The 14,438-nt window shown below is 41.4% G+C and overlaps 1 protein-coding gene across 5 annotated transcripts in view; it reads right to left on the bottom strand.

Annotated features, from left to right (window-relative positions):
• rps6ka1 (ribosomal protein S6 kinase a, polypeptide 1) overlaps positions 1–14,438 on the bottom strand; it is a 46,756-nt gene that overhangs the window by 4,125 nt on the left and 28,193 nt on the right. Inside the window, exons 1-18 of one of the 5 annotated variants that reach the window (XM_020591098.1) lie at positions 11,947–12,075; positions 11,012–11,065; positions 8,730–8,846; positions 8,036–8,117; positions 6,791–6,871; positions 6,531–6,610; positions 6,232–6,338; positions 5,320–5,357; positions 4,741–4,883; positions 4,530–4,600; positions 4,302–4,390; positions 4,101–4,165; positions 3,856–3,958; positions 3,432–3,562; positions 2,165–2,290; positions 1,531–1,620; positions 1,247–1,405; positions 490–651 (exon numbers count right to left, since the gene is read on the bottom strand). In XM_020591098.1, the coding sequence (XP_020446754.1) occupies positions 490–651; positions 1,247–1,405; positions 1,531–1,620; positions 2,165–2,290; positions 3,432–3,562; positions 3,856–3,958; positions 4,101–4,165; positions 4,302–4,390; positions 4,530–4,600; positions 4,741–4,883; positions 5,320–5,357; positions 6,232–6,338; positions 6,531–6,610; positions 6,791–6,871; positions 8,036–8,117; positions 8,730–8,846; positions 11,012–11,065; positions 11,947–11,988 (1,740 nt within the window). In that variant the 5' untranslated portion in view covers positions 11,989–12,075. Of the gene's footprint in view, positions 1–489; positions 652–1,246; positions 1,406–1,530; positions 1,621–2,164; positions 2,291–3,431; positions 3,563–3,855; positions 3,959–4,100; positions 4,166–4,301; positions 4,391–4,529; positions 4,601–4,740; positions 4,884–5,319; positions 5,358–6,231; positions 6,339–6,530; positions 6,611–6,790; positions 6,872–8,035; positions 8,118–8,729; positions 8,847–9,731; positions 10,224–11,011; positions 11,066–11,946; positions 12,076–14,438 lie in introns of those variants that run through there. The other 4 variants (XM_020591096.1, XM_020591099.1, XM_020591095.1 and 1 more) reach the window with 4 other exon arrangements.

The raw sequence follows: 14,438 nt of genomic DNA, 5'->3' as shown, positions 1-14,438 counted from the left end.
CTCTCCTCTGTCTCCCTATGCTTCTATATGCCACCATTACACATTACTAACTTTGTGTCTCCTTTCTCCCGTAGTGTGTCCTCTCTCTCTCTCTCCGTACTTTTCTGCAGGTTGCCCTGGCCCTGGAGCTCTACATCTCTGATGAGCAGTCACCGGCCACATCGACCTGATCAGTGTTTGATTGTTGTGTCTTGTTGCTTTTCTTCTTTTGTCTCTCCTCTATCCACTCACCCCAACCGGTCGAGGCAGAAGGCTGCCCACCTAGAGCTGGGGTCTGTCGGAGGTTTCTTCCGTTAACGGGAGTTTTTCCTCCCCACTGTCGCCAAGTGCTTGCTCAAGGGGGGTTTGTTGGGTTTTCCCTATGTAATAATATTGATAACAGTAAGGTCTAGACCTTACTTTGTAAAGTGTCCTGAGATGACTTTTGTTGTGATTTGGCGCTATACAAATAAAATTTGATTTGATTTGACTATATGTCCCCTTGCTCACCTCAGGAGCTACAAAGTTGGCAGTGTAGCATGGGGTCATCAGCAGGCCATTGTTGGCACGCAGTTGCTTAGCAAAGCCAAAGTCACAGATCCTGATTGACTCCGGATTCCCCGACTCATCAACATAGAGGATGTTGCTGGGCTTCAGGTCTCTGTGCACCACCTATAAAAAAAAACAAGCCAACACAGGAGTGAGGAGCTAAGTAAAAAACAGATTTTTTTAACCCAGATTCCATGTCCTCCTGCAACCAAAGGTTGTGATTTCTGCTGTGAGAATACACCCAACGCCATTTTACAGTAACTGAGGTCAATGCAGCTGTGCTTCTGAATACTGTACGCACCTCATAAGTAAAAACACAAAGAAAACATTATTAAAACAGTGTGTTTCACTGCAAATTGTATTTTTTGAATCTGTTAACTACATTTTTTTATATGAACAGCCATTAGAGAACAGGCATTTCTGTCAGGAATCTGGACTGATCAAATGCAGTATATTGCAACTCCAAAAAAAGCAAAGCTTCCTATGTGTTATTAGCTGTTACCTCAAAAATGAGAATTTTTGTAGCTGAAATGGATGAATACAGATTAGAGATGACACCTGGGTTAATTAGATTTGACTGGATATGCCCAATATGCTGAAAATTATGTTTGCAAATGGATGTGCAGTAAATCAGCCATTAATAAGATCAATACAAACCACCCTAAACTCAGTAAATATACAGGGGCTAGGAGCCTAACTGGCTGTTTTTTGTCCTCACCCCCTGTGAGTGCAGGTACTCGACAGTCTTGGTGATGGTGTGAAGCACAGCGCTGGCCTCTCTCTCTGAAAAGAACTTCTGTTTGAGGATTCGATCCAGCAACTCTCCTCCACGCATCAATTCTGTCACCAGGAACACCTGCTTACCATTGTCGTACACCTGAGACAGAAACACACACACACACAACCAACCATGCATTATCACTGTTAACTATCACTGTGACATTCAGGATAGTTAAAAGTGAGACAAATATCAGTGTGATACACGTGCGTTTTTAAACTCACATCCTTCAGAGTGATGATGTTGGGGTGCTGTCCATATCTAAGCAGAATCTCAATTTCCTCAGAGGGGTCTGTACTGGTCTTGTCAATCATCTGTCAGTCACCAAAACAGCAGTCACATGAAGCACAAGATAAACTGTCTTGTACTTTTCTACATTTTACTCACAAACAGGTGACAAACTAAGGAAAAAACCAACAGTGTTTTAGTAAGGTGTTGGGTCACCATGTGCCACCAGAACAGTTTCAGTGCATCTTGGCATTGATTCTACAAGTCTCTGAACCATACAGCAGGGTTGAACACCATTCTTCTAAAAGATGTTCCCTTATTTGGTATTTTGATGTCAGTGGTGGAGACACTGTCGAACACGTCAGTCCAAAATCTTTTGTAGGTGACCGTGAAGACCATAGCATATGATTTGTAACATTTTCAGGCTCATTAAACCATTCAGTGACCCCTTGTGCCCTATGGATGGAGTCCCTTTCATCCTGGATGAGACCACTTCCACAGGTTTATCCTTTAATGAGTCACCTGCTTATGATATGCCAAAACTCATCTTACATCATAATCATCATTAATCATATTACAGAGATACAGTAGTGACTGTTCTGCATAATTTGTGTGTGTGTGTGTTCATACCTTGACAGCATATTCTGTGTTGGTGGTTTTGTGGACACATCGTTTACAGACAGAGAAGGAGCCCATGCCGATGTCTTCCTTTAATATGTAGCCATCACTGAACAGCATGTTCTTCCCATGCAGTTGCTGGAGAGGAAGAGTTGAGTGTGTTAGCTGTGAGCGGAGGAGTGATGGATGGACAAAGCAGATGAGGTAAAGGAATGTTGATGTTTTTCGTGAAGGAATCCATTTCTCTTTTGGCACTGGAAAACTGTCTCTTTTAATCTGCCACTTGAAGTTAATTATTCATGATCCTGTTTCATGACTGGCATGAAACAGGATCTGAAACCATGTAATTATGCACACTTTACACAAATCTGTCTTTTTCTCTCCTCTTTCATGTAATCAACACAACTTCAGTGTAACACACTGAGGGGGAGACATTTGTGAACAACTACATGCTACAGTTGTCCTTAAATAAATTAAAGCAGTGTTGAGAGATGGGTGTCTTCTTTAGATATTGTAGCTGCAGTTTGTGTTTTCACTGGATTTCAAGGGGAGTTTCTTCCTTTACTGTTTTAAAGGTAGGGTTGGCGATCCCGGAAAAACCAATAAGAGGAAGCTCGATTTTGAAAGGAGCCAAATGAGGAAATCCCACCCTTCATTCTGACTTCTGTCCAAAGCCACTCCTCCAAACCACAACGCACACCGCCTGACTACTACTTACAGATTTATATAAAATAACAAACAAAACCAAACAAAGTGAATAATTACCTGTCCACTAGAAATGCGGCCACCATGGCATCACTGTTCAGCCCCTTTTGTTCTCTCACTTTCACCACTGTTCAGAAGCCACACCAGTGTTAACTCTGGTTTTACTTCTTGCAGCATTCAACTTCTTTTTAGCTGTAACCTTCTCAAATACGGTGTTACCTGCCCAGATCTGTGGCCCTGAACCATAGCTGGCGACCTCTGGTTTAAACTGCTTTAACCCTGGCTCGTAGCTGGTAACTAGCCTTAGAAGTCCGGGCTTTTCCGGCAGATGGAAGTGAAGAGGGAGGCCACTTACTGTAACTCCATTCAAAACACAGGCTTTATCTTGGTAACACGAACACTGCATGTAGCCTTTGGTGCCAAGTTAACTGCATTACAACCCTGTCTATACACTTAGAGCTGACTACTGTTGATATTTTCCCCATCCGTGCCTGCATGTAAAGGGAGCCTGTTGCATGAACACCTGGTAGTTTAAATGAAGTAAAAACACAGTGAAACAACTACTCAGTCTCACCTGGACCACAGGATGTGGTGGGGGTTTCATTGGCTCCACTGAGCGTTGCTCGTCCATCATAGTTGTCGCAACAAAGCTGAAGCCTCTGAAGAGCTGGTGAGCTCCAGCGCTTGGGGGCACGCCAGGGGAGTCTAGTTCAAGATGATAAGGAAAGTCAAAAACTGGAAAAAGTTTGATGCTTTTTGTCTGAGATGTCACTGCAACAAAATGCTTTCAAACTGACTCCTGCTATAATAAAGTGCTATTTTATCTTAATGGTGCTATAATCACCATGGTGTCTACTAAACATCATCAAGTATTGATTTGTTTTTCATCTGAGAGAGGAAATATATAATACTTCCACTGAAATGCTTTCAGGAAAGAAAACAGACATGAAGTCATTTCATAAAACAGCAGAGATGAACTTTTAGCTTTGACCTCTGACCTTTAGGGGTGCGGGAGGTGAACTCGGAGTCGAAGTAAAAAGTGTCATCTGGACGAGCCACTGCTGGTCTGAACGGAGGCTTTAATTCTTTCCTGAAGAGTTTCTGGAAGAAATAAAGGACTTTTAGTTATACCATGCAGTTAACGTTTTAAATATAATGTATGGCGGCTGTTCTAACAGAAAATCATCCCACTGTATTTTTTACTGTGCATAAATTGACTGTTATGAATATTTCAGACACTCACATTCCAGTCTATGGTGGAGAAGAAGCAATGTCGTTTAATCTCCTCTGCACCATCAGCACCAGATCCTATTAGTAAAACATCAGCATTTAGCCTTTATACACAAATAAACACAGAACTAGACATGATCTGTCTCTGTAATACTGTGTCAAACAGTGTATAAACTACTATCTGCAAAAGCCATGTTTACAAGTTCATACTAACCCAGTCTGTTGGCAGGGTTCCTCTTGAACAAAGCCCTGAGCAGAGATTGGGCCTCTGCACTCAGGAACTGAGGCATCCCCAGGCGTGCCCTGCAAACAGACACAGATGGCACACAGCTTAAACCACAGCCCCAAATATCAAGAAGTGAGGCGTTTTGGATAACTACAATACAGTATGTGATGATGTGTCTTCTGTGTTGGATTGCTCCTCCATCCAGATGATACTTACTTCAAAATCAGATTCATAGTTTCTTTGCGGTCCTTCCCTTGAAATGGCAGCGCTCCTGTCAACATCTCAAACTGGGAGAGAGAACACACGACTATAATCTACTTGTACAGCTGCATAATCTGCAAGTGCAATCAATTTTATTAACACTCCAGGGCTCTGTAAAATATTACAATTTACAAAACAAACAAAAATCACAGGAGAGGATTTTTACCATTAGTACTCCAAATGACCACCAGTCAGCGCTGTGAATGTGTCCCTGCCTGTTCACGACCTCTGGTGCCATGTACTCCACAGTACCACAGAAGGAATACGCTTTCTTCTCATGATCAATGGCTTCTTTACACAGACCAAAATCTGAAAAACACACAAGCCACAGTTAATACAATATTACACAGCATTGTTGTTAAGCAGCTATATTTTAAGAGTCATATACTGAAGAAAATGTGCCAGTTTTAATTTGCAGTGCACAAGCAGCAAAACTATCAACAAGATTAATGCAATGCTTCATCTTAAAACACTTTATCTTTGCTGATGTTTGTGCCTCTGATGCGTCACCAGTGTAGCCTCTCTAGGTCACCTTTGATTCAGTGGCACCATGACCCATGATAAATAAATGGCTGTGTATGGCTGACAAGTGTAATAATTAACCTGGAGAAAATATGCACGCCCATATGCACGTATCTGCAAGATAAGGCGGCCACTGCAAAGAAGGTCAGCGAGGTAGAGGAGAGGAAAATGTGTGTGTGCCCAACAAAATGGATGGGTGTAAAATCAGGAAAAGGAGACACACCTGTGAGTTTGATATGTCCCACCTCATCCAGAAGAATGCTAGAACAACACATTGTTAAATGTCAGAAGAGTGAACATCTTAGAAAGTTATCACACACTGGTACCAGTTTAGACTAAACTGCCCTTTTGTGCCAAACCTTGCTCTGCTGCAGTCTGGGTTGTCGCCAGCAACACGCAGGTATTTTAGGAACATAATCACAAACCTCAACATAACCTTACTGACTTTCTGATCACTAGCAGCTATGTAATGTTTCATAAGTGCATTTGTAACTTGTGTTGCACATGTGCACAGCACAAGCATGAAGGAACTGCAGAAGCCTGGGGAATGTTTATCAGTAGGTGGTGGCAGTAATGAACCATAAAAAGCAGCAACATGCCAATTAAAATGGAAAAATAAACAACAGTAAGTGATGTAAACAAGGCTTGGCAAATGTTTAATAAGGTAGGTTTGCATTCATAATATTAGTCAGGCCTAAAGGATGGTGAGGAATAATAATTGCGAATGGTTGAAGTGCTAATTGAAAACTCCACCAAGTGCTTTTATAGTGCAATAACAACAGAATAATTTATAATTCTAAGCATAAAAAAAAAACCAATCACTGTTTGTCCAGGTTCTTGGTAACTGCGTTTTTTTAATAAATTACTCCAAACTAAAGCTTCTTCTGAGAGCACTGCAGCTTTTTAAAATAAAATAATGAATGTTTATATGCCTGAGTAATTCCTGAGTTGCAGATTTATTCTCCTGGGTTTTGACTTTGGAAATTTAAAACGGTCCCAACTTTGACAAAAGGTCAGTGATGTTGCTGGTGGGCATATGAATCTGACATAACCAGAGGTAACACTATTCATCACATATGTATCTGTGTTCATTTCTGTCTCTGACTGTGCCTTCAGCTTGTCCCCTTGGTCTTACTTTTCAGGTTTGAGGTCTCTGTAAATGATGCCCAGACTGTGGAGGTGGTCCAGTCCTAATGCCAGCTCTGCCAGATAAAACTTCACATCCTCCTCTGTGAACATCACCTGGGATGCACAAACACACAAAAGGAGGAGGTGAGACACAAAAAGTGAGATATAACGTGACAGAAGCCAGACAATGGACAAAATTAGATAAATATTTGTCAGCAAGTGAGATAAATGACTAGACTCACAGCTGAAGAAATGAAAGCCTGACCTTACACAGCAAAACACCCCAATCTAATGAATCACTCTCACCTCTTTAGAGAGTCTAGTGAAGAGGTCTCCTCCTCGGAGGAAGTCCAGGATCAAGTACAACTTCCCTTCAGTTTGAAATGCTACGAAATAAACAATAATAGACACTTCATTCAAATCTCATTCAATTGTAAATGTATCAACATAAGTGAAGAAAGTTTCTGGAGTTTTAAGCAGTTAAACAGTGACTGAATCAGCAGATCCAGTAAAACACTTCCTAGGATTTCTAGGATAAAAAGAAATAAAGCTTCAGGGCAACTCACCATAGTGCAGTTTGACAACAAATGGGTGGCTGACATCTGCCAGAATGTCTCTCTCCATCTTGGTCCTGACACGGTCTCTCACTGGAGGATGAGTAAAAACAGAGTTTAATGTACAGTATTTGCTTGAAAGTGCAGTTTGTGGAACCTGGCAGTGGTCATTCAAGTTTGGTAAAGCTGTCAGACTTGGATAAAAAAAAAAAAAGCTGAATTTGTAGACAGTGAATCATCGTTGTGCATGCAGCATGTTGAGTGGCTCGTGCTGTTCACAAACAGGATTAATGACAAATTTTTCTGCACACAATCTGTTCTGACTGAATGGTGAGTAAAGTCAGTCATATATCTTGTGGTTAGACTCCTGTATGCTAAATGTGTGTGCCAATAAAATGCAAATCAAATCTATAAATATGTGCATGCAGAACAAACCAAAATAATTATGGGGACTGTGTGAATTAATCTTGATAGCTTGATGTTTATCAAGAAGAATCACACCACCTGTGTGCAAAAGAGGAAAACCCACTGCAAGCCATGGTGGTCTCTGAGTTACAGGAAAAGCATACACCCTTTTACATGAAACTGAGGGTTTGCCACCTAAAAGAAAACAATGATGAAAGCGCCACAAATGCCACAGAGAAATCATACACAGAGTTCAGGGTGCAGCTCTGCAAAGGTAATAATACAAGGTTCCACCTAACGATTAGCTTCATTAGCCATTAGTATGGTGATTCTTTTTAAAGTGATTCAAGTGTCAGAACACTGTTAGAAATGCTCATGATAATTTACTGAAGTTTAAGGTAACACCTTCAAATTGCTTATTTTGTCTGACCAATTGCCCCAAACTCAAACATAAATAATTTACAAACATAAAAAACAGAAAAGGAATCTGAAACTTATGAATGTTGGAGTTTTTTGTCTTGCAAAAACTTTTAAGTGATTACCAGTTTTCCTGCTGTTTCAGATTCTGACTATCAACTAATTGTTTCAGCACTACATACAAACATGTTGCTATTAATGCAATGATGAGAAAGCAAGATTCAGTATATTAAAACAGCTGCAGAGCAACTCTTAAAGATAAGGACTGACTTGATATTTTATGAATGTAAACTATCACCTGCTGAAGTGTTAAGACAGGTTTATCAGGCTGACAGCGAAGGTCATGAAATTTCAGACCGGTTATGAGAATCTTTCTGACACAATGCTAGCCTTTCATGCTGTCCCACTGTTATGTCCCATCACAAGCTACTGTACCTTTGAGTGTGGCCTTCTTGAGGACCTTCATGGCATAGAGTTGGTTAGCATCTGGAGGGGTAACCTTTCGCACCAGGAACACCTGCAACATGGGCAAAAACACCACAAAAGCGTGTTATATAAGCAGCAACCTCCGAGGCTGAGAAATGAAGCCAATGTGGAAGCGTTAAAATTTGCAGTTCCTTGAATGGCTACTTGAGGCTGGCTTCAAAAGGAAGTCAATCTCCATAGACCCCCATTCTCAAATGCCAAACATGTTTACCTCCTCATATAAAAAAAAACAGTTTTGGTATGGGAGTGAATTTTTTAACAGGCTAACTTTCTGTTTTAAATTATATTGAGGCTTAAAGTTATACATTAATTAAGGGTGTGGCCACTTTGAGTGACAGATGTGAGGGCCCCGCCAAAGGCGGCTGGTCGCTAGCTGTCTAGCAAGCTCCACTCACACTCCACCTCTTTACCATTTTTGGATTAGCTGGAGTTAGTGAAGCACTACCATGATGGCGACGGCCAGACCTGAGCTTCAAAACCACTCTTCAGAAAACCAGTGGCTGATGATGATGGTTTGTCCATTTTTTTTAGATAATGGTTATATGAAATCTGGGAGAAGGAGGATCTATAGGAGGGAGAGAAGAAGAGCAACACCAGACAAAAGGAGTAGCTGAAAGAACAGTTGTGAATATATACACGTTACCTTGCCAAAGGATCCCTGTCCCAGGACCTTGAGTAGTTCAAACTGAGAAGCATCAGCCTTCTCTGAGCCCTCTTTGACCACATGAGTAATATTGATCTCCTTGATATCTCCATCATCCTGCAGAGGGCAGAAATGAGGTGTAAAAAACAGTAAGCAATCACACCTGCAACACTGAGGTTACTGTAGATGTGTTTGTTAGAAAAAGTGTTTGCACCCAGTGGTTAAAGTGTGTGTGTGTTTTTTCTGGAAATGACAGTGACTGCAACTTTAAATGAAAATTGTGACAATTAACCCCTGGTGCACTTTTTTAAAGGTTTAAATATTTCTGAAAACAAGCTGTATAACCTCAAGCTCGACTTTTTTTTGTTCAGAAGCTTTTCACACAACTTCTGTGACTGGGTGGAGCATTACTGACACCGCTGTGAACTCCAGCACATGCAAACTCGCTGCTGTCCTGCTGCCAAACTCAGCCACACCTCATCAACAACAAAACAAAATCATCAAAGCAAAGCATCATTAAATTTAACAGTGTAGTTGGAGGGGAAACATTTTTTTCAGCCTCTACTCGGGAGGTTCACAGCTACTTACTAGAGTTTCATTTCAAAATGCAGGACTAGAAAGTAGAACATCATGCCTGTTCTACAGTTAAGAGGCTGAACTTGTCCTCTGCATATAACTTGTACAATGCACACCATTACTTTATTGATATGAGTAATTTTGGACTGTAACTTGAACCAATGAAAACATAGCAGAAAACAGATGATAATGCTAAGGTTTCAAAAACACAATGTCAACAGCCAACACCACAGACCACTACAGACTAGGGCTTTAATAAACAACAGGAAACCAGGGCTGGTTGAACGCGCTGTCAGCTGCACTTTGCACTCTCTCCTCATTTGAAAATGATAGTTCTTAGTTACAATGCGATGCTACAGTACTGTTAGCTCTCTGGAGACAACTTGAAGCTTATTGAGATGGCAACATGAGGAAGTGTCACTTTACCGTCCACTGGTTCCTTGGTGCAGGTAAAGTGTCAGTGCCGTTGCCAGTTGTAGCTGTTGATCTGCAGCTGTTACAGACACTGGGACTGCCAGCCAAGGATTTGCTCTTTTTGGCCAGGTAGAAGTTCAGAAAGCGGCTCAGGTTGAACTTTCTCTTGTCCTTCTCCATTTCAGCATTTCTCACACTGTTTTATCATCCTACCCATGTCCGCAGGAAGACAAACACCGTATTCCCTCATATAAATCATCTTAAGCCTCACCACATCTCTCCACAAGCACACTTTAGATTCATTTGTGCACTCATGTCAGGATTAGTTCTTTGGACTGCAGAAAAACATAGAAAAAAAATCTCCCAGCCTCTGCCCTCTATCTATTCTCTCTGCAAGAGCCTCCTGTTATTTTATTTTTTTTTACTAACTCTTCCTCTTCATTTTGTCTTTCCTATCCTCCCTCTTTCTCTTTGGCTGTGCTGGTCTGAATAGTCTGGTGTGTCTGACAGCATCTGAACTGAACTGGAACTGAAGTGGGCAGGAAGGAAGAGCTTGCTCTTATTCTCACAGCACCCAACAAGTCCCACACACAAACACACACACACACACACACTTGCAGTGAAGTGAGAGACAGAAAGCTCATGAGAAAGAAAGAGACAGGACAATTAACTGAAACAATACAAAAAAAGAGAGAGAGGTCAATGTAAATATTGAAAACAGATTGAAAATAAAGCAACAAATCACTTTATGTGTGTGCCACTTCCTTTTGCCCACAATTCAACAGAGTAGAAGTCCAAGGAAGGGGTAGGCAGGGATGGAAAGATTCAGACGCGTCACTAAGGATGACAGAGATGTTCCTGTCTGTGGCCAGGCCTGTCCCTCTGTTTCCTATTGTACTGTAATGGTCTATTTCTGATCATCCTGCCTCTGTCTACAGCTCTCACCAGTCTCAGTGTCCTCTCACTCTTTCTTTCTTCCTCCTTTCACTTTATTGCTCTCTGTACAATAAATGCATGTTTAACCAGGCCATTACAGAGCATGAGTCAACTCCTCTCCTGACTTAACAGTGAACTAATCGAGCCGTCTGCAAACATCTGATTACAATGCAGCGCACTTAATACTTGAAAGGTTGATTTTTAGCATTTTTGTGATTACCGAATCTAATTTTTAGGGGGCAGAAAGACAAACATTTAAAAGTGTTACTGCAAGCAACAGTGAGCTGCAGTGTGTTTGCTTAGCGAGGGAGGCGCTTATATGAAACAGTGGCACAGCACAAATGTTCAGAGCTTACCTGGCCTCTAAAACTGGCAAACTCCTTCTCTATCCAGGTGATATGAGACTCGTTCTAGGATGAGAGGACAGTGTGTGGCAATAGAGAAGTTAACATAAGAATATGCTTGGCTTTCCATGAAGCAGACATCGATACGGAGGTTCCCTCCCATATCACAGAAACACAGATGTACTGGACCTCGAAAACACACTTTCACATGGGGACTGGGGGGGTATAAAAGATAGTGATGATTGCCACACCTCTGACAGGAAACCTCTCTTCCCTCCTACTTCTCACTTCCTCTTTTTTTTGACCCGATCTCACTTCCTTCCTGCTCATAAACTCTAACATGTGCAACTAACCTATCAGAATTATCACACATACATTTATTGGCAATATCTAGAATTTAGAGCATGTAGATGAGTAGGAGCAAACACTTATTTGTGCCATTAGAACATACTGCAAATGGTTTCTAGGCCAAACTGATATGAATCCCCATGTTGTTCTAGAATCTAATGGCCTCAGGACATTGAGATGGTTTGGCTAAACAGTTTCAACTTTGAGTATTTTGTGCAACAAGGGATAGGGTGAACACTAAGCTATCGGATCACAGTGAAACAATAAGAGTGTATCTGGATTAGCACTCCCTTGAAAATCAGTTGCACTTGTAACCGATTGAAAGGATAGAAGTTGGAGTTTCAGTGAACTGGCAAAACCAAACCATTTACAATTTAGGGCTAGAGGAGATAAACTCATCCTGCATTTCCTCTCACTTCTCAGCTGAGAAGATGGCAGTTCAGCATCACATCCACTCTTCCTGAGGAAACCCTTTCCTCCCTTCCCAAAATAGCACACCGCACACATCCATCACTCTGGCACCATCCACACACACAGACAAGTTCACGTCCCTAACAGAGGTTAATGACAACCACGTATGAAAAACAGAAGCCACTTGCCTCTCGTGTGCGAGTTTTGGTGCGAAATATGAGCCTCCACATGTCTGTATCCAGATATGTCCATGTCAGTCACTGCAGTCACTTGTGTCAGAAACGTTCTGCCACAGTGTCACACACTATCTTACAGATACACAGCCTCTGTGTCAGAGTTAGCTAACACTCACTGTATGCAATACCACAGAGATACAGTCTGCACACGCACACACACACAACATCAAAATAGGAAGTGAGGTCTTAAAAGTTCTTTTGACCGGCACACTTGTTGCAGATAGAGTAGGAGGGAATGGTTCCAGACACACAGGAAGTGTTTTCTCACTGGGAAAAAGAAGCAGAAATGGAGAGTGTTTGTTTGAGTGACAGACAAAGTCAGGGGAAAGACACTGTTGCAGGGGCACAGAACAGTTTCAGGCAAACTCAGCTGTGTTGCAAACGATGAACGGGAAGTCAAACAAAACAGATTTACTTTGCACATCAAAACATCAATCCTGTTTGAAGTTTGCAATATCCACTGAAATCTCATCTCCAATCTTTCATGACAAGGTTCTTGAAATAGCATAAAACTAACTCATTGCACCAGCCGTAATTAGAAGTTGTATCAGAGTCAACATTGAGTGTTTAGAGTGTCTTTAGAAACTTGCATCTTTCTGAAAGCTAGGTCACAGATGTCAGACAGACATGGTGTAATGCTCTCTGGTAAACACAAGGGGTCAGTGCAGGTCTACAGCCAGGCCAGTGGCCAATGTTCCAAAGAAGACTGTTATGAGATAGGAGCTTTAACCAAGTAAGGACATGTTCACATTATTGGCTCATGTCTCCTCCAAATCTCAGTGTTAGTTTTAAAATCAGCAACAACAGAGGGAGACAATGTGGGACAGAAAGGGAGGATGTGCAAGGTGGCTGAGGCTGGTGTCCTGCTCAAAAGCTTCCCAAGAATTGCAGTGAAGGTCACACAGGTTTAAGCCCTGCAACAGTGGCGCCTTGTAACAATCCTTTAAGCAATTCACTAAAGCCCTAACCTGTTTAATGTGACGATGAGCTTTAGGAAAGAGCCCCAAAAGCAAGAAGACTGGAGGTGGTAAAGGATAAACAGCACAGCCATAATGGTGCATAAGCAGTATTTGTCTCTGTGTCTCTCCCTGTGGAGAGTATTTGTCTCTGTGTCTCTCCCTGTGGCCTTTTCTCTTTTCTGGAACATAGAGAAGCAGCATCTGCACAATTTCAAATGCATGACAGCTCTGTTGGAATGGAGAGGAGGGAAATGGAGAGAAAGTCCGGGCAGAAATGACTAGTGTGCATGGAGGAAGACGGTAGTCTAAACATCAGGCTCAGTCTCATTACTGTGATAACAAATATCCTTCACACACATGGAGGTAAAATACATTGCACAGGTACTCTGGAACACTACTTTGACTATGACTAAGATTTTGTGATTATATAATTAGAGGTGAAGAGAAAGAGACTCTTGAATATACTGTAGGCAGTGAGTCAAAAAAATAATACCGCTATGAAAATATACTTTGTATTTTTAGGTGCCTTTTTCTAATAAAACATACTTTTTAAATTAATTTTTAACTACTAGCTTTATTAATGATTCATTAATCATATATCACCCTCCCACAAATGGATCATTAAGAAAAACATGCCAGCTGGCTGTTTGACTACCTTCTGGAAATAAACTGAAACAAAGAACTATTTATTAAAAATAATCAGCATTTATAACTGTAGACTTGATGGACTGCATAAAACCAAATTCTAATTAAACCACCTGTTTAAGCCCTGCTCAGTGATGGCCTCAGTGTTCTGGTTACCTCAAGTCAACACATCTCCCAAGTTGCACCAGATGCTTGAAACAGGGTGTTAGAAAGTGCTACCTGTTTCTCTTTCTGATTTACTATCCTTTTTCACTCAACACCTTATGGATCACACAACAGACATCCAATAATCTTAGTAGGATTTTGAGAATAAAGATAGATACAGTTATCTTAACCTGAGGAATGTATGTCCAGAGCTCTACAGTTTGACTATGCATACGCAGTAACACAGGAGTGTGTCATTTAGAGACCAAGAGAGTTTCGTGCTTGTGTGTGTGAATGTCCAGACATGTCTGCAGGCGAGCACCCAAATCTGTCAGAGGAGAGATAGGAATGTCTGTCTCTGAAACTCTATGTTCTCTCCCCCTTCATCAGTTCTGAAGGTATGAACCAAAGAGTGCAACATGTTCTGGAGGGCAGGGCTGACACATTCTTCCAACTAATTTCTTTCCATTTATTGTTTTTTTTTCTCCCCCTCTGATGAACAGGCTCTTCCTCTGACACACCTTCTTATTACGCTGCCAAACAGCCTCTCCATCTGCCAACTTCATTTTGCCCTTTCCCCTCCCAGTCATTCTCTCAGTTTGTCTTTTTCGCCCTGTAGCAACACCTACTATGACAGCTAGGAGTCACAAGAAGGTATAAAAGAAGAGGGAGAGATGGCAGGAAGGAAGGAAAGAG

The sequence above is a fragment of the Monopterus albus genome, unplaced genomic scaffold, assembly GCF_001952655.1.
Source record: "Monopterus albus unplaced genomic scaffold, M_albus_1.0 scaffold13.1, whole genome shotgun sequence".
Lineage (NCBI taxonomy): Eukaryota > Metazoa > Chordata > Actinopteri > Synbranchiformes > Synbranchidae > Monopterus > Monopterus albus.
The sequence above is the reverse complement of the archived record's forward strand: the minus strand, read 5'-3'. Positions and strand labels throughout refer to the sequence as shown.